The sequence below is a fragment of the Micropterus salmoides genome, unplaced genomic scaffold (genome assembly GCF_014851395.1).
Source record: "Micropterus salmoides isolate LMB-PRFRI ecotype aquatic unplaced genomic scaffold, ASM1485139v1 Ms_hic_scaffold_17, whole genome shotgun sequence".
NCBI classification, from domain to species: domain Eukaryota; kingdom Metazoa; phylum Chordata; class Actinopteri; order Centrarchiformes; family Centrarchidae; genus Micropterus; species Micropterus salmoides.
This window is the reverse complement of record NW_024040817.1, coordinates 1,518,038-1,543,463: the sequence shown is the minus strand read 5'-3', so window position 1 is coordinate 1,543,463 and position 25,426 is coordinate 1,518,038. Positions and strand designations below refer to the sequence as shown.

The 25,426-nt window shown below is 38.8% G+C and overlaps 2 protein-coding genes across 4 annotated transcripts in view; both read left to right on the top strand.

The window, feature by feature from the left end:
• The window catches only part of LOC119907939 (F-actin-uncapping protein LRRC16A), a 39,372-nt gene extending 27,912 nt beyond the window's left edge, over positions 1-11,460 (top strand). For both annotated transcript variants that reach the window (XM_038725645.1, XM_038725646.1), the window contains 11 exons: positions 55-222; positions 410-476; positions 1,365-1,618; positions 2,133-2,236; positions 2,426-2,924; positions 3,781-3,823; positions 4,087-4,287; positions 4,437-4,574; positions 5,202-5,312; positions 8,021-8,170; positions 8,994-11,460. In XM_038725645.1, the coding sequence (XP_038581573.1) occupies positions 55-222; positions 410-476; positions 1,365-1,618; positions 2,133-2,236; positions 2,426-2,924; positions 3,781-3,823; positions 4,087-4,287; positions 4,437-4,574; positions 5,202-5,312; positions 8,021-8,170; positions 8,994-9,118 (1,860 nt within the window). In that variant the 3' untranslated portion in view covers positions 9,119-11,460. The remainder of the gene's footprint in view (positions 1-54; positions 223-409; positions 477-1,364; positions 1,619-2,132; positions 2,237-2,425; positions 2,925-3,780; positions 3,824-4,086; positions 4,288-4,436; positions 4,575-5,201; positions 5,313-8,020; positions 8,171-8,993) is intronic.
• A 90-nt stretch (positions 11,461-11,550) lies between these two features.
• LOC119907945 (secretagogin-like) lies at positions 11,551-20,555 on the top strand. 2 transcript variants are annotated; one of them, XM_038725658.1, is made up of 11 exons: positions 11,551-11,803; positions 13,803-13,873; positions 14,957-15,052; positions 15,401-15,490; positions 15,986-16,042; positions 18,106-18,183; positions 18,288-18,343; positions 18,488-18,533; positions 18,735-18,794; positions 19,126-19,135; positions 19,947-20,555. In XM_038725658.1, exons 1-11 carry the CDS (start codon positions 11,734-11,736, stop codon positions 20,003-20,005), a joined length of 693 nt encoding a protein of 230 aa, XP_038581586.1. In that variant the 5' UTR covers positions 11,551-11,733; the 3' UTR covers positions 20,006-20,555. The 2 variants fall into 2 exon arrangements, with proteins under 2 accessions (XP_038581586.1, XP_038581585.1); XM_038725657.1 differs by having other exon boundaries at positions 19,126-19,194.
• Positions 20,556-25,426: the final 4,871 nt, after the last annotated feature.

The following is a 25,426-nucleotide window of genomic DNA, read 5'->3' as shown; positions in this document are numbered from 1 at the left end:
TTTGTCTGTCATTCTGTCCACTCATCCCTCCCTCCTTCCTCCTTCTGTCTCCAGGCCGACCATCTGATCAAGAAGCCACAGCCTCTGCTGCATCAGGACCACCCGATTGAGACGGAGGTTCTGGATGAGATTGTTCTGCAACCAGAGAACCACAACCACGAACAGAAGGAAAGCCTTGACTGGGACCAGAAACATGAGCTAGAGGATATGGACACCTGCATGGTTGGAAAATACAAAACAACTCAAACTCTTTAGTCCAGTTTCTGTACAGATAAAGACATTGTTTCAGCAGAAAAGTTTAGCGCACATTGATACACTCAGAAGCACCATAGAGATATTTTCAAAGTCTGCTGTAAAACCAACACATCTCCTCCAGCCATCTAGAATTATTTCTTCTTCTTCTCTTTAGATGAATCCTAAATCAAAGAGGAAGAGTATTCTGGTCAGGATGCTGCGCCCCGTCTCTGTGGCATTTGGTGAGTGACAGTATCAACGTGACATAAAGTTACTTCAGGTGGCAGCTACTTTAAGAACTATAGACACAGTAAGAATTCTGCCCTTTCCTGCTCAAACTTGCATTATGGTGTCTGTTACTTGTAAGTTTCATTCCTCTCTGCTGTTTACACTTGTTCTACAGCTAAATGGCTGTGGATGTTTTTATGTCAAATTTGACATGGCATTTATTCTTCCTCTGTAAACGGAGCGTCTAAGGAGACGATGTTGAACCCGTGACAAAGAATATTTTTATATGCGGTTATTGTTAATTACAAAGTCAAAAATGTACAGTCTGTGTGTCGTAGAGTAGAGTCCACGCTGTATATTCAAGTGGTCCAGTTGGTAAAAGTAGGAGAGAAAAACGGATTCCCGACAAACGCCCTACCCTTTATATAAAAGCAGTTCTCTGTGCAGAAGCCATTGATGTAGCCATGATATTTGATAATCCAGGATGAACGTGCAGAAACAGTTAAACTGAAGGTTTTTTGAGGATTATTATGTTACATCAGATTGTTCTGGAGTACCTGTGAAAGCAAGACCTGGCTTTCTCTGCTCCGTCACCAACCGTGCAGAAGCTAATCCAAAAATGCTTCAGGGATGAAGGTTAACATACCTTCAAAAGAAAGAAGTTTCTCGCTATTACACATCATGGCGACTTTTTTACAGTTGTGCTTTCTTCCTGCCCTGCTGTCTTACTCTGACAGGCTCATATTAGATAAGAGACGTTTCTTGTTGATGTTCAATACATGATCAATAGGACACAGACTACCTACATGTGGCCATGGCAAGATAACTACGACTCTCAGTTTTTAGAGATCTTGTAGGTTAATTCATTGGTCGCATGGCTTTACTTTCTGTTTGCCTAACAGAGCAGGAGTTTGACCTGGACAAGGCTCTGGAAGAGGTTCCTATCCACGTTGAGGACCCCCCCATTCCTCCATCTCTTTCACAGCCATTGGACAGAATGTCGGCCTACTACAGCGACCTCCCGCCTCCTCCTACTCCACTGGACACAAATACTGTCTGTTTGGGTGAGCTGCCGCCTGTGGAGCACAAGACACTGGAGAACTGCACCAAAAACCGTCCAAAGCCAAAGAAGAGGACAAAACCCAGCCGACCGCATGTAGGTTTCCGTCAGGGAGCAATGCAGAATTAATTTAATATGTTTGTTTGTTCTTTGTTCAGTGCTAGCATCAGCACGGATTTATAATTTGTTTATTCACAACTATTGTTAAATTTAGTGTTAAATAATGTATCATTGTGTAATTTGATTATTTTGGTTGTATTTCAGGGATTTTATGTGTGTATATAATTAATAAATAATAATAAATTAATTAATTAATATAAATGAATTATTAATGAAAGAAACCATCACTTCATGGTATCACAATAATACCTTTAAATATCTGTATCAGTACTTGTAGTCTTAACCTTGGTATTGTTGGGAACAAATTTGGGTTATTCCACATTTCTAGACCCTTGACACTATGATTTTTCAAAAACTTGCAATGATAGAGATGGTGCTGCTTACTCTGCTGCTGAGGTTGTTATAGCTCCCCCAGATAAGATTACTCGCTAAATACCTTAAATGTAATTGTGTCTCCTCTCTCTGTCTCTCTGTCTCTGTTGTTTTCCAGCTGGAAGCCGCGCCAGAAGGGGCAGAGCAGAACAGCATCATGGGAAAGCTGGACGAGGGCTTAGAGGACTTCTTCTCCAAGAAAGTCATTAAACTCAGCTTCAGGTGAGGGTCAAGCTTTAAACTGAAACTATTGTTGACTAAAGTTTTTAAAAACACAGAATTTCTCAACAGTCTTCTCAGTTTTTATCTACACACCCTTTGATGTCCTTTGTTTATAAGACAACGCTGTAAATTAGATGGCATCAGATGTTTTCTCACAATGTGAAACCTTTTTGTTTGGATCGTCTCTAGACTTTCCTCTGTGAGAGGTCCATCCTCCAGCGTGCAGGAAGCGGCAGATAAGAAACGTGAATCCAGGAAGAGCGGTTTCTTTAACCTTATCAAATCCCGGACGTCCCGCTCAGAGAAGAGCCACGGAGCCGCCTCCGTCACTCCACCCCACCCTGCCTCCTCCACCAATACTCCACACCATTCATCTATTAGCCCAGTGACTGAGGAACCAACGCCTCCATCCCCCACTCCGCCTGTGAAAAACCCTGCCCCTGAGGCGGAGCCCCATCAGGAGCTGCAACGGGCTAAATCCTCAGATCGCACGGAGTCTGAGATGGAGGTCCCTCTGACTGCAGCTGAACCCGCTGAGGAGGAGAAGGAGAAGAAGAATGTGGAGAAGAAGGAGAACCTGGAGAAGAAAGAGAAACCCCACAATCCTCGCCACATTGGGGTTCCTGTGATGGGCATGGACCTGCTGGCTGAGATGAAGGCCAGACAGGAGAGAATGGCTGTAAAGAAGGTGGGTGGAGCCCATGCATCGATATTTATGTTGGGACCCTTATGACTTTATACAGCAGGATGAAAGCACATTTTTCTAGCCTTTGTAGTCTAGCAAGCTATAGTTGCTATTTTCCTGGCATTGTGTCAGTTCCCATTGCAACAGTGAAACATTTGGTGTTAACAAAGGCGCAAACTTTCAGGTCAATATTTATATTTCATACAAAGGATCTGCTTTACTGTGATACTGATACCTTGCTGTGGGGCTTTGCTGGAAATTGACAAAGAATGATCGATAGGATCGTATCAATAAAAGTTTTACAGGGGAAGATAGGCCATTACATCTCCCATCTCTGTTTGTATACATGAAGTTGAACTCTCTTTTTTACGTCCACTGATTTGAGATATCAGCTGGAGAAACATGCTTTGATGAGTGCACATATAATTAGATTGTCCCATGGACAACACGTCTGGTTTTCAGAGTTAAGGAGGCAAACTGCCTCTGGAGAAGTGCTTGCACAGAACCTGGTTCTATACTTTTCTGCCTTTTTAGGAGAAGGGAGGGAGTGAAAAACATTGTCAGCCAAATGAGAGGAATCCTGTAGTCCCTTTTTTTTCCTCATGGTGTACATTTCAGAACAAATTAACAGAGAAACCAGGGACATAAAAACTAACAAAAGCAAGGATCTTATATTCCATATTTGTGTTGTCATTCCTCATCGTCTCTCTCTTTCTCAGATACATTCACTCTCTTCTTTGAACTGTAATCAATTTAGTAGGTCATGTGCTGATGAAAACGTAGGTTAACTCAAGTCAGAAGAATATGTAAAGTCTTTTGTCTTTATTATAATAAAAGCTTGTCGTTTGTCTGTTATCAGTCTGCGTCACCATCCGTGCAGGACAAGGTGGACGGTAACAAAGGTGAGTTTTTTTAATTACCGTGTTACCTGTGCACCTATGTTGGATTTTCTAGCGATGCTTAGATGGTTTAACGCTGCAGTTTCATCACATATATGTTGAAAACGTGTGTGTTTTGACTGACTTTGACTCCACTTTACTCCAGTGTCAGATTTGTATATAATATTTAACCCACAATAATTCCACTTCAGTAGTACAAGTACTAAATCAGTAATCTTTTAAAATTAGACCATGACTCCTCAACTATCTCCGTCATTTTCCCGTAGCCAAGTCAGACGTCCATCCCGTTGCCCCAAGAGACGCTGATGAGCCCAAACCAGAGCCGACTCCCAGGTCGAAACTGCCCAGTGTCGCCTCCAAACCACCACCAACCCAGCCCGCCAAAGTCCAGCTGGCAGCCCACACCTCTGGGCCCCTCACTCCTGCCAGTCCCACCAGTCCAAGGCCGAGCAGCACCCACGTCTCCGGTAGGCAACAATTACTAGAGAAATTACAAAAGACTGGACATCAGACAGACATGAAAAGCTGTATCTTACCAAAAGCAGTAGTTTAATTCATACATATGTCTATTTGTATTGAGAATCAGTTCATTGTTTCATTGATCCCTGTTTCTCAGATGGCTCTGCTGAGGCTCCAGCAGGCAGCTCGTCTGCCAAAGCACCAGTTCCTGCTCTACGCCTGACTAGGACGCTGTCAGAGCAGGAGAGAGGGAGCGCTGGCAGCAACCCTGCCGGACCCCTGTCGCCACAGGACGGTGGGTATCTAAAAAAGGCAAAAAAAAAAAAGTATTGTAAGATAACATCCCAAGAATTTTAAATTTATTAAAACAAACTACAACATACAGCAGCCACGCTGTGTATCAAAATACATGTAGAATACTAAAAATACTTTTCCAAGGTATCATGAAATCACTTTCTATCTATCGGCCTATTTGTTCTGTCCCTTCACCAGTACACTGACTCAGTTGATCAGATGGACAATGCTAGAGAACAACAACTTTTCTTTGCCTAATTAGTCCATAAATCTGACATATGCAGCCAGTTAACAGATCAAATATTCACATTTCCCAGTGATCATCTAGAAGGTTAGGTTTAACGTTTAACTAGCAGTTTGGTCAACTGACTGAAATGCTTTATTTTTATTTTTCCATGCTCAATCAATGAAAACTTAACATAAGAAGGACGTAGCAAGCTAACTTTAACTCTGAGGGCTCCTACTCTTAACAGCAACTGTTAACAGTTGTTGCACTTGAACAGTGCTTAACACTATTATAGATGTATCTTACATTCATTTTATTCCTTTAAGTGATTCTTATCCAAAACAGGATTTAGCATTATTTGACCCATTTTATTTATACCACACTTTTCTGGTCACAAAACAGTCGCGTCTGCCAAAGGACCACTTCCTGCTCTTCGCCTGACGAGGGCGATGTCAGAGCAGGGGAGAGAGAGCACCAGCAGCAACCCTGCCGGACCCCTGTCGCCACATGACGGTTGGTATCTCAGTTTGACCTTTATTAACCGGGCATTAGTCGGAGTATTAGAAACTCAATAGTTTATATTGAAAGAATTTTAATAAAGAACAAAGAACTCATTGACAATTAGAAGAATCAGATGACGACTGATTGTATTGTCACAAGTGTTGTCCTGTCAGTTTTAGACGAAACCAGTACTTGAAGGATTGGTAGTTTGTAGTACCAGGGTAATATGTTTCCAAAATATGTAAAATTTTGGGGCACCCTGGTGGTCAAGTGGTTAAGATGCACACCACACAGTATAACAACACCATTCCTGGTTCGATTGTGGCACGGAAACTTTGTTTGATTGATTCGTGTCCTGACGAAGGAACACAGTCATATTTCTTTATGTTTGTTAAAGTGCCTTCTATGGTATGTTTTACCATGTGACTTGTGTGATTTTGGTGCTTTACTTTCATGTCATTCAACGCCATCCATAATTACAAGCTACTGATCCATTTCCTTTTACAGTATATGCCAGTGCAGTTTTAGCATGCTCTGATGATGATGATGATAAGATGACGGTAGGAAAAGGACAAGAAAAGGAGTAGATATGAAGTCTTGGTTTTCTCTTTCTGTATCAATCCCAAGTTGCAAAGAAAACTCCCGCACATTGTCCACCAATTACAAAACATTCATTCACATTTCCAGTACTAAGGATCAAGCTCAAGCTTACATGTGTCTCTCTCTATGGTGACAATACTGTATCGTTCCAGAGTGATCTACACTAGATGGATCTCGATTTCTGTGTAATGAATGAATCAAAAGAAAGTAATAATAAAATGCATTCATAGACAGATGTGTTCACAGATCTTGCTGGTGCTTTATACATCAGTAGATAAATAGAGGAAATAGCATAATAAACACGACATGGGACCACACAATAAATTCAAAAGGCAATAGTTTCACACTTGAATAATTTAAGTGTTAAGTAACGATGTAATTTATTTAAAAAAAAGTAGGAAAAGAGAAAAGAGTCATCACCATAAATGTTGCCTAAAAATCTCCACATGATTAAATAGGTGCAGCAAACACATCAAGGCATCAATAATAATAACTTGAGGCAACAGTGAATACATATATAAATGGACACAATCAACAGGACACAATACTTAATGGTCCTGATAATATATGTGCATATTCGTACATATCCAGGACTATTTAGGGCTGGACAGGGAATCCCTCAGGTGAATCTTCAGTAACAAAGCATATAAAGACAATAATTGGGGAAAAAATGTTCAGAATCACAAGAAAATGTTAAGCATGTATCAATCCCAACAACGCAAAATGGTTGCTGGCAGCCATCATTTTTGGGCCTATCAAAGATATTCCTTCATTTATTCAAAAACATTAACCACAGTGAAAAGTAAACACTGTTCATGTCTGTAACAATCCTTGACACAAATATTAATTATTTCTTTATTTTGCCACATGCCAGCATTTTATTGAGAATAAAATGTTTCTGTAATATGTTTTTCACTCTGTGTATTTTTTTTTTTTTCACGTCCACAAAACGGTATAGGGCGAAAACTGAAAGAAATAATGCATCTGCAGAGTCCACAAACACTGAAAGGAGGATATTTAAACTAGTGAGAAGATAATAGCCTTGGTTGCTGGGATATTTCCCTCTTATAGGTTTTTTTTCTTAATGAATGATGATGAAGGTTGCATGACTCAGTGCTCTGTGTTAGCCGGAGCATAGCTGAAAATACAACACTCAATTTAACAGGTGACAACTTGTTTAATGAATGCTTCCAAGGCCATATTTGACGCCTCCACACACCACACACAGTACATCTGAAGCAAAGGTCCTAGCCTGTACTTGACATGTCCAAGTGTCAGTGTGTGTGTGTGTGATTTTGTAGTTTTAACACTCGACTTGTGTAATTAACTCTTACAGGAACTCTGTATTTTTCCTTAAAACAGCATTTCTTCTATGTAATCAAAAAGACAAGTCGTCTTTTGTTGTGCAAGACGATATGTGTTTTTAAAATCAAAGAGACGAGGAGAAAAGGTCATTTACGCATTTTAAGAGTCTTTTATTATACACTCACTGCTGATGAGCTGTGACGATGTGTATTTGAGTTAACAAATTGTTAAGAATGTCCTTTGCTCTAAGGCACTGCAGTTACATGGTCACATCTGCAACAGAAAAGGAAAGTTTATTGTAAAACATTGTGAAAAATCTTTGTTTTTCAGTATGACAGCATGGATTCTGGCTTGGTGTTTCATCCTACTTAATAGTTTTGAACGAAAAAAACAAAAAAACAAAATTGAAGATGAACATTCAAACAAGAGCACAAGAAAATATAGATCAAGAGTATATTTCCAAACTGATTTGTATAAATTTGGCCACAATAATAAGATTAAGTTTATCATGAAAAGTCAGAGGATCCAGACCTTTAAACTAACGTACCTCATTTTAAAAACAGAAACAGAAATTTATTCTCTCTCCTTCAGTCTAAAAGAGTAGGAATCATACATTTATGGTCTATTTTAGCACCCATGTTGCATTATAACCTGAACATTGCATGTATTCTAATAGATGTATTGTTTTGTGTGATTTAGATTTATTACTTTCTGTCAGTGTCCGTTAATCCCAGGTCCACAAAAGGGAACAAATTACTCAGTCAGGCAAACTGAGCGTATTCTTAATAATGTTTTTATTTTTTCTTTGCATGCAGTTGAGTTGGATGGTGATGCGTTCGAGCCGCCCAGTGCAGAGGCTGAACCTGGTGCCGGTGGCAGACAGTGGTCGTCTCTAAAGAGATCAGCCAGTCCTCTTACTGTGAAGGGGGACGACCGAGAGCGAACCAAGTCCCTCCCCGCCTACGGTTAGGCTAACCATAGTTGTGTCCATCTAATACATCCTGTTTCAGTCTCCGCGTGTCTCATGCATTTTCCTAGTTCATAAAATATATACTTTGGATGTTACAGTCTTCCAGTTACAGTTAGGTGGCAAAAATATACTTTCGGTGTCCTGTCTGGAATCTCCGCTAATGTTTGAGTTGAAGGCAACAGATCCTTTTTTAAAGGGGATGTGCTTTAGTTAAACTTCAAAAGAGCTGGTTTCAGCCTTCTGTGAATATTTTTACAGTGTAAAATGCTTTAGGCACTATTAAAGTGCCTTATGTGTCTAATAAAAAGGAGAAACTCATCCTATTGTTTAAGTATGCATTACGTAGAGGCAAAGAAAGAGAGTCCACAGCTGTCCAAAACTAAATTTACTTCTCCTAGAGTCTAGAGTTTAATTGAATCTTGTTCTTTTTCCAGATCTTTATTGTTTGCCTAGTTTAAGGGTTTATGTGTGAGTTGTATACTGCATTAGTTTTCCTATTTTGTAGGTCTAACTTTACTTTCCTAGTTCTGTCTGTCTGTCTGTCTACCAGTAGTTTTCCGTTTCTAGATCAAACATTAGTTTTGAGGTTCCTGTTTCCAGGATTTGAAGTGTTCATTGTTTATATTAATCCAATATTACTGTTCATAATTAAAGTCCAACTTTTACTGTTGTTATTGTAAGGGTCTTGCATTACTTTTCCTTTGATGGTCTTACTTTAATTTCCTAGTTAGACAAGAAAACATCTTTCATTGTTTTAGTCCACCTGTTTCCCTTATTGACTTTCTCCATCTGTATTTTCGCTCTCTCTCTCTCTTCAGTGAAGCCTCTGCCTCAGGCAGACACAGATCTCAGTCCAGCTGAGGAGAAGATTACATCTCTGGCCGCTGATATCAAGTCTGACAACAAATCCGAGGATGAGTCCGACGACACTCCGTCCGTCTGATACCAGATGTTTACAGTCTCTCAAATCATTCTCCACTATACTCTACACCAGACGAGCTTTAAGGTCAATCACATACATACGTTCAAAAGCAGGGACAGTGTAATTTCTATCTTTTTTTTTTTTTTCCACTATTCCTGGTGAGGCACATGTAAGTGGAGGGAACACTGTTAAGTGTTATTCACGTGTCATGTTGTGACCAGTGGAGCTTTCTGGATGAGTCCCAGCTGTTGGCCATATGGACGCCAAAACAGCTCCATTACCGTCTCTGTCAACAGCTCTAATAGGACCATAAAGAGCAGACCAGATGGATTTTATCTGGTGCAGAGACAATCTGGAGTTGCTTAGATAACAAGGTCCAGCTATAAAAAGCTCAGTTAGTCCAAAGCACTGAGGAGAATGAGTCTGACTGTCTCAGTAGGTCCAGATTGAAGCAGATTGATTTTACTGTATTACTGTTCTGCAGGTGAACTATAGCTGATAAGTGACGTCTCCCAGCGTGTCCTCTGGAGATATGACTATAAATATAAACAACTTCCGAAGTCTTTTCCAAGTCTTTTTTATTCATTCACTCCTTGTCATAAAAAGTAAACTTATCCTCAAATTTAAAAATGCCAAAGACATTGAGGAACAAGAAAGTGTTACAAACCCAAGAGAGTTCAAGCTCTCTGCTGCTGTGGCCAGAGTGAACGTAAAGACTGATTCAAGCTGAAACAAACGAGTCGGATCTTTGTTTTACCAAATTTTTATGTTAATAATAATAATAATAATAGTGTCTGTGACTGCTAATGATGGCGACCTTAAAACTTCTGAAGGTTTTAATACATTTCTAGGAAACAGGTGATGGGAAATGTTACCTTGACCGTGCATTGGAATTGGCTGTATGTATAAAAAAAATCCATATATAATACTGTCATATCTTTTAATTTTATTAAATATAAAGCAAATAGTTTTTTGTTGTTGATATTGCTTGCCTGGGTTTTGCAGGGTTGATTTTGTAACATTCAAGTCATCTGCTTTTTCTGCAGCTTTCAATTACATCTCAACCTAATATACTGTGTATACTCATATACGTATGGTTGAAAGCTCTGGAAAAGGCTAGTAAGTGGACCTTGATTTAACATTATTTTGTCAAACTACTATTTCCAAAATCAAGAACACATTTTAGTTTCAGTTCTACAGAAATTTCTTACACTGTAAAAAATGCTTAATCTGAATTCTCCCCTCAAACGTTTTAACCTCTTGAAACAACCAAACATTTTTTCCTACAAGTTAAGATTATTCCTCTTGTTCCTGTTACAGATAATCTTAATTCTGGTTGTTGAAATGAGTCTTGTTACGTTTCTTGAAGACAGAATAAGATTGTTGTTACAAATTCTACAAATTTCTTGACGGAGGATCACTAGAACTACTCAGTTGTTGAAATAAAGTAAAATCAAGATTTCTGCAGTGTAGAATCAGAACTGCCGATTTAAAAACAAAACAAACAAAAAAACTAGCTTAAGTTAAATGTTGTGTTCTTGTCATTTGAACTTGTAAATACCGTTCATGTCAACATCCACAACAGAACAGCTCTGTTCCGATATATCCTCATCGGTGCCGTTCAGCGCCAGCAAATGTCCTTCATTTAGACCTAATTTAATGGATATGTTGCTTTATTGTCGGAGTACTGTATTTTTAAATCTTACAGGTCCAACTCCGCAACCTTCCCGTAGCTACAGTCCATCCGTGATGTGCACACTGCAGAAACCTCAGTGGGTGGAGACAAAAAGAAGCATTTCCATTGTGGCTCCACCCACTGAGATGTAATTTAATCAATTAAATTATTTCTTTGCAATAAAAATACTGTGGTTTTCTTTCCACACTTTTCAACATAAGTCAGTTCCTATTTCCTCAGATTCATATTTAACATCTAACTCTGCTCTCAACACTGCTGCTGTATCCTCACCTTTACACACGGCTTATTACATACTGATTTCTATTACTCATGTACTGCTGCACTTACCCATGCAATATGTATCCGTGTAAATATGTAAATATGTACTAACATTCCTGTGGGTTCTGTTTATAAGATAAATGGGGTTTATATCCTTTTTATGCTGTATTATGATCAGCGAAACATGCTGTTGAATCTGCATGGATTTCCATTTATGATACATGGTGATGGTTTTCATTTTATGGGAAAATATTTTTGTCATTCATTTTGAAAAATTCAGCTTTTAAAAAAAATCTTTTATAAATAATGTGTTTATTGTTTACATGCTAGTGGACCTACAAGCCTAGAAATGTGACATCATATTTCTGTATTTGTATGTTTATACCAATAAATTCTGATTTACTGTTCAGACTCTCTCCCTTTCTCTCTCTCTCTCTCTCTCTCTCTCTCTCTCTCTCTCTCTCTCTCTCTTCATATACAAGCTGTTGAATCCCTCTTCAGTCTCATTTTGCTGAATTCAGGAGACGCCTGAAGGTGAAATCAGAATAGATTTTAGTTCAGTGGATAACCGATCGTCTCTCTCTCGCTGAGAACCTACTGAACATCTCTGGAAGTAGTTCTTCCCTTTGTTGTTTTCCCTTTGGTTTGTTGTCAAAGGATCTCTGGACTGGTCTTCAGCACCATGGACAGTGCCTTGGACAGCCTAGACGCTGCAGGTTTCTTACAGATCTGGCAACATTTCGACGTAGATGGTAAGAAGAGAAAAGTTTATTTAGTAGCTCCAGTATATAGACTGAGTAAATTAAGGGATTTAATAAACCTTTAAATGTGTCACAAATGTACAAGCAGGTAATGAATATGAGTTCAGAGAAGATATTTATTTAACTGATGGTATAACTAATACTGTGTCTTAAATTTCATGACATCAGTAGACAATCATCAATTTAAATGCAGGTTTATACATCACAGCAGAAACCTACACTGTAGTTCAACACTTTTCAAATGAAATTATCAACCTTATGTGCGACATTTTGCAACATTTTCCTACTTGATCCCATGTCTCTGTAGAACACAAAATAATTTCACAGTTAATATTTAACAATAAAGAATTTCCAAAGTCGAAGATCGGGGGAAAAATACCACTTGTAATAAAGAAGTACCGCCCAGCCTGATTTGATTATTTGCAATCCTGTAACTTTTTAGAATAAAAAAGCAGGAAATGTTCCATGTGAAGTGCAGGTACAGCTGCAGCTACAGTGGTAAAGACAGCTGACCATTAGTCAGAGGGTTTGGTGGTTCAGTCCCTCAAACAAGACCCTGAATGTTGTTCCTAATGGGTGTTCACTGGACTGTATGTGTGGAGGTGGGATGGAAGCTGCTCTGTACACCACCCCATCCCCCTAAAATAAATATTTAATCTAAGGAGGAATGTCTATGGCATAGGTAAATATAATGGGTAGGAGCAAAAAAGTCTTTCCTCAGTCGATCAAACTCATGCCCTGAATGCTCTTTATTCTGCCCTACAGTGATTGTTAAAGGGTTTAATCATGATGATTTTAGCAGCCAGTCCTGCACATTTGCAAAGCAAGTATAAACTGAGGAGATTAAGTGGTCGACAAAACAATCTCACCACAAGGTCAAAAGCTGTTGTGAAGTTGTTTGATTATATTACAAGATCTCCCTCAGAAGTTGAAGTACTAAAGTCGAGCACTTCCAATTTTGTGACAAACTGTGATTTATGAAACACTGAGATAAGTGGTGTGAGAGAAACAATCAAGGCATTTTAAAGTCTTCATGGTGGGTAAACAGTTCCCATTATGTTCGGATAATTATACTCTTTGGAGCCAGACACAAAGGTCAATGTTCATGTTAATGTAATCAAGAGTAGAACAAGACAATTAATTAATCAACAGCGAATGCTAAAAAAACATTTACTTGAAGGTAACCAGTGGTGAAAAGTAACATTACATACATTTACATAAGTACTGTATTCAATACAGGTTTGCTTTACAATCCCACTCCACTACATTTCAGATGAAAATATTGTACTTTCGTCACTAGTTAGTAGCAGATTCAGATTACTTCCAAAATATAATAAACAAATATATTGTGTTTTTTTATAGGTTAGGATAAGAATTTGGGGGGATTCAAAAAAGCTACATTATAAAGTAATTCAAATTATTTCCACCTTCATCATCTGCAACATTAAAGTAATGAATACCAAGGGCATCAGTAATTATAATCAAGTGACACATTATGTGTAGGCCATTCTGCTAAAATGAGTACTTTTACTTTTGGTACTACTATTCTGATGCTAATACTTTTGCATGTCACTTGTAAAAATGTGAATGCAGAACCTTTACTTCTAACAGAGCATTTTCTGATACTTTTACTTCAGTAAAAGCTACGAGTACTTCTTCCACCACTGACACTAACTGAGGCAATCAGTTAAAAACTCAACCATCCAGCTGGAGTGGGTTCATATTGTTGCATGTTCGCTTGCTACTTTGCTAGCTTCACCCGCTAGCAGGAAGCAAAACATCTGGCGTAGGATAATGAAAGTTACTATTACTAAAACATTTCACAGCTTGATTTATAAGGCTAACTGTCATCTGTGAATCCACACAAAATTTTACTAAACACTTAGAGGTTATTTCACAAAAAATGAAAGTATAAGAATTTCTCCTCCTCTATATTCTGGTAAGCCACAGTATCCAGTTGATTTGACAAGATGCCTGGTTGTGTTTTTAGATAACGGTTACATCGAAGGAAAGGAGCTGGATGCCTTCTTTCAACATATGCTGGGAAAATTTGGGATCAAGGTAAAGAGATAAAGGATAGAGGCTGCGCTTGACGTTTATCTCTCCCCAGCCACTTCATGAAATTATGAAATACAGTCAGTTCACTTCAGCTTCTTAATTTTTCATTTTCCACTTTTATGTGACCCGAGTATCTTTCAAGTTATTTTCTTGGCAAGTTTCTGTTTGTAGAAAAATAAATTTTCAGCTCTTTAATTTTTTAAGTGTCCTCTAAAAGATCTACATTTAGTCCTTCCAGGATTTCGCAGGTCTTTTTAGTCATTGTTGCAGTCTAAAATGCCTGATTTTGCAGCAGGTTTTTCTAAAAGAAGAAGAAAAATTTTGACATTTTGCAGCGTTTTTTGCGATGAAATTGAAAATTGCTAACATTTTTTGACTTTGGAATTATAGTTGAATCCTTAAACAGTCCCTCCAGGATTTTGCGGACTTAACCCTGACCCTTACCACACTTACCTTGATTATTAAAGTGCCTGCAGTTGACCAGGATACAGCAGCATGTGTCACAGTGATTTGTCTCATCTGACGTCCTCCATGTGCTTCTGCTATTCTCCTGGCATGTTTTGCAGTCGTGTTTAACCATAATACTGCACTTTTGGCAACCCCCGCTTTGGTAAAGATGATCTGGATACCTTTTTGAATGTGAGATGTTGGTGTCACATGTCTGCTGCACCTTGTAAACAAGGAAGTGCGTTTGCTGACATGTGACAACATTTTGGCGATGATAGGTCAAATTTGCAGAAAAGTTGCGTCAAAATTACAAGTCGCGCTGAATTTACGAGGATTTGTTGAGTTTGTGTTAATAGTAGCGAACGCAACATTGCAAAATCCTGGAGGGACTGTACATTATATCAATGTGCCACACTGTTTTATTGAATACTACCACCAGGGGGCACTTAAGTCAGAAAAAATCAAAATATACACAGAGTGGCTTTAAAATATTGTGTTTACGCCTCACAAAGTATTAAAATACACGGACACATCCATTCATCATTCTGTTTTTAAAGTGTAAACAAATGACACGCTTCCTAAGTATGTAGGAAATCACCATTAAATTAAAGTGACAGCTGAAGTCCATGTTGTTTTCAGAGGGAGGAGATAACTGAGGACACAATCAGAAGACTGAAAGAAAGGTTCATGTCTGCTTATGACATCGCAGCTGACGGACGTCTGCAGATAGAAGAGGTAAAGTTATCTTATCCTCTGAGCTGTTTCTGTGTTTTAGCCTACAGATACTTTCAGCCTGCGAGTTCAGGTCAGAAAGTCTTGGGATGATGAGATGAGGTGATGGTTCAGTTGTTGGTGTAGATTAACATTCGTATTCGCTCCTGCAGTTTGAATATGTTCATTTTTAGGAGCAGGAAAATCTTATTGTACATACAACACAACATTTGACACCAAGCTATATTAAAGTGCAAACTTTAAACATCTTCACTGAGTTGATGACGAACTGGATGTCAATTAACATTGATGTTTCATGGGGGAAATATGGCGACAGTGTCTTCAACATGGATGTAAAAATAATTTTTCCAGCTGGCCACCATGATGCTGCCAGAGGAGGAGAACTTCCTGCTTCTGTTCCGCAGAGAGACGCCGCTGGACAACAGCGTGGAGTTCATGAGGGTGAGGGTCAAAGGTCAACAAAAGATGCAGAGGGAGTATAAAACCCAAAGAAGACATGATGTTTACTAACAGTACTTTACAGGATTGGGATTTATTCTGTATGCCATTATGACCGCCAGTATACTAATTAGTTATACCTTTAATTGGACTTTAGTCGGTCAAGCTTCAAAAGGTGGCTGGATTTTCATGAAATTTGCTGTGAATATGCGCCTCCAGAGCAGGATTTCTAATGATTTTGGTTAACTTTTGATCTAATTGGCACACTGTTGACTTGATTGAGTACTGTGCATTACATTTTTCCAGTGTGGACTCTGTCTGTCTGTTAGCATCGCCTGCAGAACAAACATTATGCTCTAAAGAGATCAGAAAAGGAGGAACATTGTTGGTGTATTCATGAATTATATATTGAAGGTTATATTAAACACTGCATTGACTACTCAAACTTGTAATATTTATTTAGTTTTCAGTGATTTTTTTTATGTCTTTCTTGTGTAGATCTGGAGAAACTATGACACAGACAGCAGCGGCTACATCTCAGCGATTGAGCTCAAGGTAACAGAGTTTAGATGTGCACTGTAGCAGACCCTTACATCAAAGAAACATTAATTCATTGTGTGGTTAAGAGGATGTTTGGTCCTGGTCCTCTGGAGAATAACTGATTGGATCACAGTGGTGATCTGGACCTTGAATTTCTGCCATTTGATGACTATTGTTGCATTGCCTGAACTTTTAAACTAGCAGGACTGTTGCAGACCATTTTTCCATTTGTCAAGAAATCTGATGTAAATTTAATGTAACATTTTAATGATAGAAATAATGTATTTGATTTCAAAAACAAAACTGAGTTTTCAGTAAGCGGGTGAAACATTTCATGCATCATTTCTACAAATGCTGGAAAAAGGAATCAATCAGCTTATTGGTGGAACATTATATAACTCGTAGGAGTGGTAAATACCTGGAATTAACAGTTGAATAGAGACACAAGGGCTTCAATAAAGACCCCAGTGTAGGTTAACTGGCATAGCTGGCTATTTGTTAAGAACATAAATTTAATGCAATTAAAGAAAGGAAATTGAGGAGAAGACACAGCCTGGGAAGCCAACCACCCACTGGGAATATTCTACCTGTGAAGAAGATAAAACATCCAAAATCCACACTTCAAATAAAAACAAAACTAACTACAAACCATAATCACCATCAAAAGCGAGTGGACCCTCAGCACAGCAACCACACCTGCGTCTGAAAGGCCGCCACCAGGTGCAGTTCTACAAAAAAAGAATTAAAACCCCATCCTATGTGTGTAAAATCAAGGCTAAAATGACAACACCAAACAAAAAGAAGACTATTAGACCTAAACTAAAATAAACTTTGCCTTGCACCAGGTGACAGTCAGTTACCTCTTTCCAGCCTCTCAACCAGAGCCACAAGTGTACAGACCAAGAGTCTCAGCAGCATGCAGGGAGGTCGAAATTTCCCAGTGGGATTTTCCAGCTTCTCATCTCAAAGCGTCTGAGGTGCATAACACCAAACGTGATAGAGAAACTTGGCTGACCGTGACAAACTGATGTTTCTTTGTGAAGTGTACACACAAGTAAACCCTCAGCAGTGTCCTTGGTGTTAATTAAAAGAGCCGTTTTAATGAAAATGAGGGGCATACCATAAAACTTTTAGCCCAATTAATAGCCCAGGTTTTTTAAAATTTATTATTTGATTGAAATGTGGAGAATCTAACCAATATAAGATGTGTAGCATGTCTATTGACAAAAGTTTAAGAATCTATTTGGCATGCTCAATCTAAGCAGCTTAGAACTAACACAAGCAGGTGACCAGGTGGGCTTCAAGAGGTTTTATAAACCCAAAACCATCTAAAAAAACAAGACCAGGCTTCCAATTGAGACCTGTGTTTATTTGTCAAAACATATAGCCACAGCTTCTGATTGGGACTAGACTTTTAATTAAAGTTTTACAGTAAATAAGTGTTACTTGTTAACTGCGTTCCTATCTGGCTACAGATGGTAATTTTCAAGTAAATGCTGTATATTTCCTAATGTTTTTATATTGTTAGACATTTTCCTGAAGAACGTTTGTTGCAGAGATTGTGTACCGTAACCAACTACCTGACAATATTGGCGACATATATTCACTTCAATTTACATACAGAACAGCTTTTACTATCTGATAGAATGTATTATTTTAATAAAATACAGAAAAATATACATTATGCTGCCTTTCAATTGATGGTTCACCATTTACAATATGTGCTTCTATGAGTGCTGCTATTTTGTGACGTCATAAAACTGCCTCTTCATAAAGTCTAGAGGCTAAAGGTTAGATGGATTTGCCCGTAGTTCACAAGCAGGAACTAGTGGAGGTTGGACAGCACCAGAAAGCACCAGAGGCTGGTGTGAAGGCAACCTGCAGGCCGGCACACCTGCTGCCTATAAACCTGCTATTAGCGTCATTATTATGTTGTGATTTGTGTCAATGTGGTAAACATCTCAAATATTGATATGTTAAATATATGTTAAAATTAGCTTTCCGTTTCCACTTGATGTTGTCGTACTTTAGACTTTTGTCAAACAGTGACTCACTGTTGTTTCTCTTTGTCCCTTCAGGGCTTCCTTCAGGACCTCTTCCTCCAACACAAGAAGTCCATCACCCCTGACAAACTGGAGGAGTACACTGACACCATGGTAACAGGGGGGGGGGGGAGAGGGCCATGCTGTTCAGATATTAGCCCTGCTGACATTTACTTGTCATCGACTATTAAGTCCACTCTGACTTGTTTTCCCCGCAGATGAAGATGTTTGACAAGAATAGAGATGGCAGACTGGACTTAAACGACCTGGCCAGGTACTGTTGATGTGTGGTCATAAGATTTTAAACAAAAAAAGAATCATACCTGATCTTCTGACTTCACTAACAGTGAAAGTTTTATTTAAAGATGCAGTCAACAATCTGGTAATTGATTGATTCTGTCTTTCTTGTTGTCTCAAGAATCTTGGCCCTGAAGGAGAACTTCTTACTGAAGTTTAAGATGGATGTAAGTTTGTAGATTTGAGTTTATTGAGATGTTCTATTTATATTTTAAACTTTAGTTGAATTTTGCTGAAAACCCTGCAACTTTGCCTAAATCTCTCTCTTTTTGACCCCAGTGGTGTACATGTGTTCACTAGTTTCATGTCAACAGTAGACGTCCCTGATGTTTTGTGTAAATATTTACTGTCTCATTATTTGGTGTCAGGCTTGCAGTCAAGAGGACAGGAAGAGAGACTTTGAGAAGATATTTGCTCACTATGATGTTGTAAGTCTGAATTTAGATTTTAGCTTGTTTTTGTTCTTGTTTACTGTCTGACCAGAGTGAGCAGGGAGGTCCTGATCATCCAGGTCATACAAACTTCAAACTAAAATAACCCTTGAATATCGCCTGCTGTTTGTGACTTACAATGAAGCTCCAAAAGAGAAGCTAACTTTTGTTCACCATGCTTTGGAAAGTAAATCTCACCTGACACAACAAAACGACAAATGGGTTTTACAAATTACTAATTTAAGTAAAGGCACGATTAGTTTTGTTTTCCACATCTCCAGATAATTATACAGTGTGTGTGTGTGTGTGTGTGTGTGTGTGTGTGCAGAGTAAGACAGGTGAGTTGGAGGGCCCTGAAGTGGATGGATTTGTCAAGGACATGATGGAGCTGGTGAAGGTAAACACATTTTAACCATACACATCAGTCAGTGTCTTTCTGCTCTGATAATGAACCACACTCCTTCCTGACCACAGTAACATTAAAAAAGCTTATTCGCCTTCATGCCAAGAGATTAATACCATGAAGCTACATCCAGGAGACAACTAGCTTAGCTTAGCATAAGCACTGGTTGCAGGGGGGGGGGGGACTAGCTTTGCCCAAACTTCAAAAATACACCTCCAAACACAATTAACATGTGTTTCATTTGTTTAATCTGCACACAAACAGAAATGTAAGCTTTGGTTTTATGCAGAGTTGCACGCTGGAACCATTTCAGCAGCCAGTTGCTGTTACTTCCTTGGGCACTGACGTCACACTGAGGAACCAGCGGCAACCAAAATTTCGAACTATTTATCTAAAATAATGACAGTAAAATAAATGCTGTGGGATTATGCTGAATGTACTATGTGTGCCCTTACAATACAGTAACTGATAGTTTTCATTTTCTTAAAACATTGCTTTGCACAGACAGACATTTGAGACCCAGCCTTTGTTTTATTTTATTTATGTTTTACAATAGTATCACAAGCTCTGCTGTAAAATTCTGTACCTGCTCAGAATAACCTTCGAAGAAATTTTGCCTTAAACAGAAGCAGTCCCTTTGCTGCCCCTGTCCTTTCACCGGTAGACATTTTTACCCACCAGGAGTAACGCAGTCATTGACCTCTGACCTCTCTGTTAACTCTCCAAACCCCAACCCGCTCCTCCAGCCCAGCATCAGTGGCACAGACCTGGACAAGTTCAGGAAAGCCCTGATGGGTCACTGTGACATCAACGGAGATGGAAAGATCCAGAAGAACGAGCTGGCTCTCTGCCTCGGCCTCAAGCTCAGCTAACAGAGCCTCACAACAATGTTTTTTCCTTCTCTCTTCATTTGCTGCCACTCCTAATTTAGACTTTTCAATTTTTATGTGCATCTTTTACTTCCTTTCTTCTCTTTCCTCCGACCTGACTCATTCCTTCTCCCATCCTAATTTCTGGAAGTGTGAGTCCTCCCTTACTGGCTCTCAGTTTGGTCAATGTATCTAGATATTTTATGCTCTTTAATAGAAACACAGTACATTTCCATAATATTATATATTTTTCTCTATTAAAACACCTAGCGGAGGTCTAATTAATGTGTATTAAATCTGGATTAATGCATTCATGATTTAAATATAGCTTTGAGTTAAAAGATTAAGAGAATATCTAGTTGTTGTTTTCATGACTGCATGGCATGCTGCTTCTTTGTAATGTGTTAATATATGAAACAGTGTTTGCATGACATTATTGTGAAATCAGTTACATGAATGATGGTAAATAAAAATCTATTAAATCTTTGTTTGCTGTCTTTCTTCTCATAACATGATAGGAGTCTGCCAATAGTACTAGCAGGCCACCTGCAATGTTATATTTAAACATATCTAAACACTGCATTAGGAAATTCATAAGACCTGAATCACCTGACACTGTGTAGAGTAGTAAATACTGAAAGGATAGTACTTCACTCCTACATACGGACATCATTTAAATTTTACATTTAGTGTTGCGTGCCAATGCTGTAGTCTCAGGACACAATATTGTGATGTCTTTGAACATGCTGTAAACCAAATACCTGATGTTATATTGAGCATTAAACATGTCACAGTGTCCTTTGTCTGCCATAGTCCATGGGCTCTGGATGATCTAGTAAATCACACAAAGCATGCGTCTGGCATTGGAACTAAACATTGAAATGTTGACAGTTCTTATGTACCTTATATAACTTCTAGTCTCAAAGTTCCAAAGAACAAAGCTTGATTAAAGTGTGAACAATCACTTTCACCTCAAGAACAGAAAAACATGGTACTTTCATTGTTCTTACCCAGCTGCAGAAAAATAACTGGGACAAAGACCAACTGGAGACGGGCAGTTTGCCAAGCAGGTGGCTGATCTCAGGGAAATTACAGAGGACAGGCATCCAGAGTCACGAGTGAGTCTGCCGAAGCTCTGCCATGGTCTGAACTCAGAGCCGTGGTTCAGCTTCTTGTTATCATGGTCATTGAGGTCGCTTTCTGTTTACGCAAGATGTTTTACATTCTAAATGCTTTCCACACTGTTGCTCTTGGTTTGTGTAAGATTGAAAGTCAGTGGAGTTGTGTGCCAACATTGCCACAGTTGGGGTTTTGAATTGAATTAAGAGAAGTCAGCTGCCGTTGTACTTGCTTGGATTTAAATCCAAAGCAGACAGTCTAAGATCCCCCTTTTTTAGAAGAAATCTCTTTGAAAAGAAACATTCAGAAGTTTATCAGTCATCAAAGAGCATTCAAATCAACTAGTGCTAATTGGCAAACGTTACAATACGAACATGCTAATCTAAGGTATACCCGCTAAACATCTGCATGTTAGCATTTTCTTTTTTCTGAGCAACGCTGATCTAAGCATTTATCACAAAGCCCAGCGGTGCCAACATGCAGCCTGAGTCTTTAGGATGGCAGTACACTCCTGTCTCCTGTACCTCACCTGTCCTGTAGAGGCACTGCCGAGAAAGGAACCATAAGAAGGAGAGTTTGTATTTAATAGTTCAAAAATGACATGTGGGCCTAGTGTGACCCAAACGCCCAGACTTCATATTTTGAAGAACATACTTTTAGCATGTTTTAACCGATTGCTACAAATTGTACTTTACATCACAGCAATCAATTTTGCATACCATGTCGCTTTGTTTCACATATATTCTTCTTTGTTTAACCTCCTTTTCTCCTCCTGACTTTCATTACAATGAGCCACAACTTCAAGCCACACCTCTACCAATGATGTCACATCAGATGTCACACCTCAGACAGCATTAGAGGCTGTCTGATCAGGAGCTTATTATCACTCTGAAGACTCTTTAATGATCCCTTCAGACTACAGTGTGCGCCGATGTCTCTCAATGAATGCAATGTTTCTTCATGTTTCAAGTGCATGTTGGTTTTTGTGTCTGAAGTGAATGTAACTGATTATAAAAATGACTTGCAGAGTCATAATCCTCATGATGGGAATCATAAAATACTTTCTGAACTCAAATTACTGTGAATCATGAGCCTCCAGCTCCTCGTCTTTTCACTTTCCTCCCACCTCTTCTCTCTCTCTTTTTTCTCCCCGTTTCCCCCTCTCCCCTTCTCTCTCTGATAGCTGTTATTAGTTTGGTCTTCTGTTTGGGGGAGATAATAACACAGAGCGCCGCTTTTTGTGCACTGACTATCAGTGTGTGTGTGTGTGTTTCTCCCTGTTATTAAGCAGCGAGTCTGTGTGGTTAAAATGACACATCTTTGGCAGTTTGAAGCTCTGCCAGCTTTACCATCTGATCCCAGATCTTTCTCCAACAAACAACCTGCAAATCTTAATTTTAGGGCCAAATGTCTGCAGGCTTTCCCCCTCAGCCTCTGTAGTGGAAATTCTCTTGCACATGGTTGTCCACCAGTGCTGTAGAAGGACACCAATGTCTCAGTGGAACAGTATTTTAGGAGCATCTTGTTTCTTTGATTTGATGTGATATCTCCTGGTGAAACTACAAAGCACCAGAACAGGCTTCTACATATGTTAGAGATTTGTAACCTACATCTGGATTCCAATCGGCATCAAAATTCACTGCGAAGAGCAGTATCCTGTAGTTTTCTTGGAATAATTTTGAATTTCTTCTACCCAGCTGCTAGTTACATTTTTAATGGTCAAATTTCATTATCACCACAGTGGTAGAAAGACCCCTTGGTTTGTGTTTAAACTTTCCAGAAATGTTGCTAAATTCAAATATTTGAGATGTTGTACTAACCAATGAAATCAAGAGCCAAACACATAATCTCCTTGGCAGAAACAACAACAGCATTTTGCAATTTATTCTCCACTAACACATCAACAGAAAGCTGAGGGGACATTTTTTGGGGTTTGATGGGATTAATGAGCGTATCACATTGTAGTGGGATTATTAATCTCAATCTGTTTGTCAGTGGCTCATTTGGACTGTCTTAAACAGAGTCGCTTGCTTCCTGCTAAATATAAGAAAGACCACATATGTAATGTGTGACCATTGCTTTTAGGGTAAATTTCCCATTTCAGATGTTTGTTCTCAGATATTTTTTAATGAAGTCACAACAAAGATTACCCAAAGAGTAAATTTAAAGTGCTGAAGTGTCCTTGAGAAAGAAAATGAAGCCCAGTTTCTCCTTCTGGCAAGGCCAGAGTGTGCAGTGCACATGTGGGTGACTGTGCATGAGAGGCACACTGTCAAGGTCTTTGGCATGAATGGAAACACACATGGACTGTTTTCCTCAGGATATAACTAGAGGCTCACTGACTGAGTTTTTCCACTAGGTGTCCTCCGACTTACATGAAGGTCAGCATTGAGAATTCATGGTGAAGTTCACATGAATTCAGAAGCTCATGGGCAAACTATCACAATGAGACAGGCAGCAAAACATTTAGAAGGGTAAATAAGATATTTTCTTATTGATCAAATCTCTATTTAAGAAATAAAAACCTTGGCTTGGTAAGTCGAGAGAAGCCTCAAAAGTAAATGTCAGACACATTAAATCAACTTGACATGAGTATGTTTGGCTTGGAAAAGAGAAAGATGCAAAGCAAAACAGTAATTTTAGTTTCAAATGTCCAAATTGTGAAAGATGAATGTGAAATAAAAACACAGTGTGTTATGAAGAGGTCAAATGTGGCCTCTGCAGATGAGTAAAAGTAACAAATGTGTGTGTAATAGATGTAACTCTAAAATCTAATCTAATCCTGATATCACAGGGAATGAGCTGCTTTTACAATCGTTCCAAAGTCCTCCCTGACTGAGGCAGCAACTGTTACCAGGTCATGATTTACATCTTTTACACTTTGTGCTACTTATGAAATGAATGATTCTACTGTCTTTCTCCACAAGCTGTGGGCTGTATACTCATCTGCATGTGTCACACTGGAATTAAAACCACATGATGGAGAGATCAGGCGATGTCCTCTTATCACAGATTTGACCCTTAACACGTTATGTGCAAAGGAACAGAAGCCTGTCCTCTCCACATTGACATTTTTTATCTTCCTCCTCTCCTCCTTATGCCTCATCCTCAACTTTGTGATCTTTTCCAGACAGTTCAGTGAAATACTCACTAGGTGGCGATATAGTTCAAAATATATCTATCAAAATATCTGAGCGGTCAGACTGATTCTAACATTTTGTTTTTTGTTCACTTTATTTATGTACAAAAAAGGCCTGTTTCTCTCAAATATTGTTCACAGATTTGTCAAAATCTGTGTTAGTGAGCACTTCTCCTTTGCCGAGATAATCCACCCACCTCACAGGTGTGGCATATCAAGATGCTGATCAGACAGCATGGAGATTGCACAGGTTTGCCTTAGGCTGGCCATAATAAAATGCCACTCGAAAATGTGCAGTTTCACTTGGGGGGGTCCGGAAACCAGTCAGTATCTGGTGTCGCTGTCTGCCATCAGCCCTGTACAGTGAGTACCGGGATTCATTCGTGAAGAGAACACCTCTCCAAAGTGCCACATTTTCTTGGATTTTTTGGAACTGCACATTTTCGAGTGGCCTTTTATTGTGGCCAGCCTAAGGCACACCTGTGCAATACCCATGCTGTCTGATCAGCATCTTATGCCACGCCTGTGAGGTGGATGTATTATCTCATCAAAGGAGAAGTGCTCACTAACACAGATTTTGACAGATTTGTGCACAATATTTGAGAGAAACAGGCCTTTTGTGAACATAGAGAAAGTCTTAGATAATAATCTTAGATTTATAATTTAAATCCTTCTATTTCAGCCTGTGAAAATATAAAATATCCTGAAAAAATCCTAACTGTACCTTATTTGATCCTGATTGTATTGGCCATTGAAAAGTTAATTCCCAAGTCACCATTTATGCATTTTGTTAACTGAGTTTGTCATTAGATGCTTTTAAAATATTGTTGAAAGTCAGTTAAATAATTTTGTAAATGATGTTTCTTTCTATTTTTACATTAAACCTCCCGTTATTTGATGATTTGATTTACTTTAAGACATCTATGAGCATAAGTGGTCTTTTCATTTAATATAGATGGTAGGTTTTTTTCACTCCTTTATTTTATTTTCATGACTTATCTTGTAGATTCCTAATCTTACCATTAGGCTATTTTATTTTTCTATCTTACATTTTTACATTCCATTTTAAGACTTTTGTGTTTTTGACGTGTCTTTATTT

Excerpts from the sequence above, each read along its gene's own strand:
- LOC119907945 (XM_038725657.1), top strand. The coding sequence starts at position 11,734 with ATGGACAGTGCCTTGGACAGCCTAGACGCTGCAGGTTTCTTACAGATC. Across the intron at positions 16,043-18,105 it reads TCTCAGCGATTGAGCTCAAG|GGCTTCCTTCAGGACCTCTT; the intron begins GTAACAGAGTTT and ends TTGTCCCTTCAG. Across the intron at positions 18,344-18,487 it reads GACTTAAACGACCTGGCCAG|AATCTTGGCCCTGAAGGAGA; the intron begins GTACTGTTGATG and ends TGTTGTCTCAAG.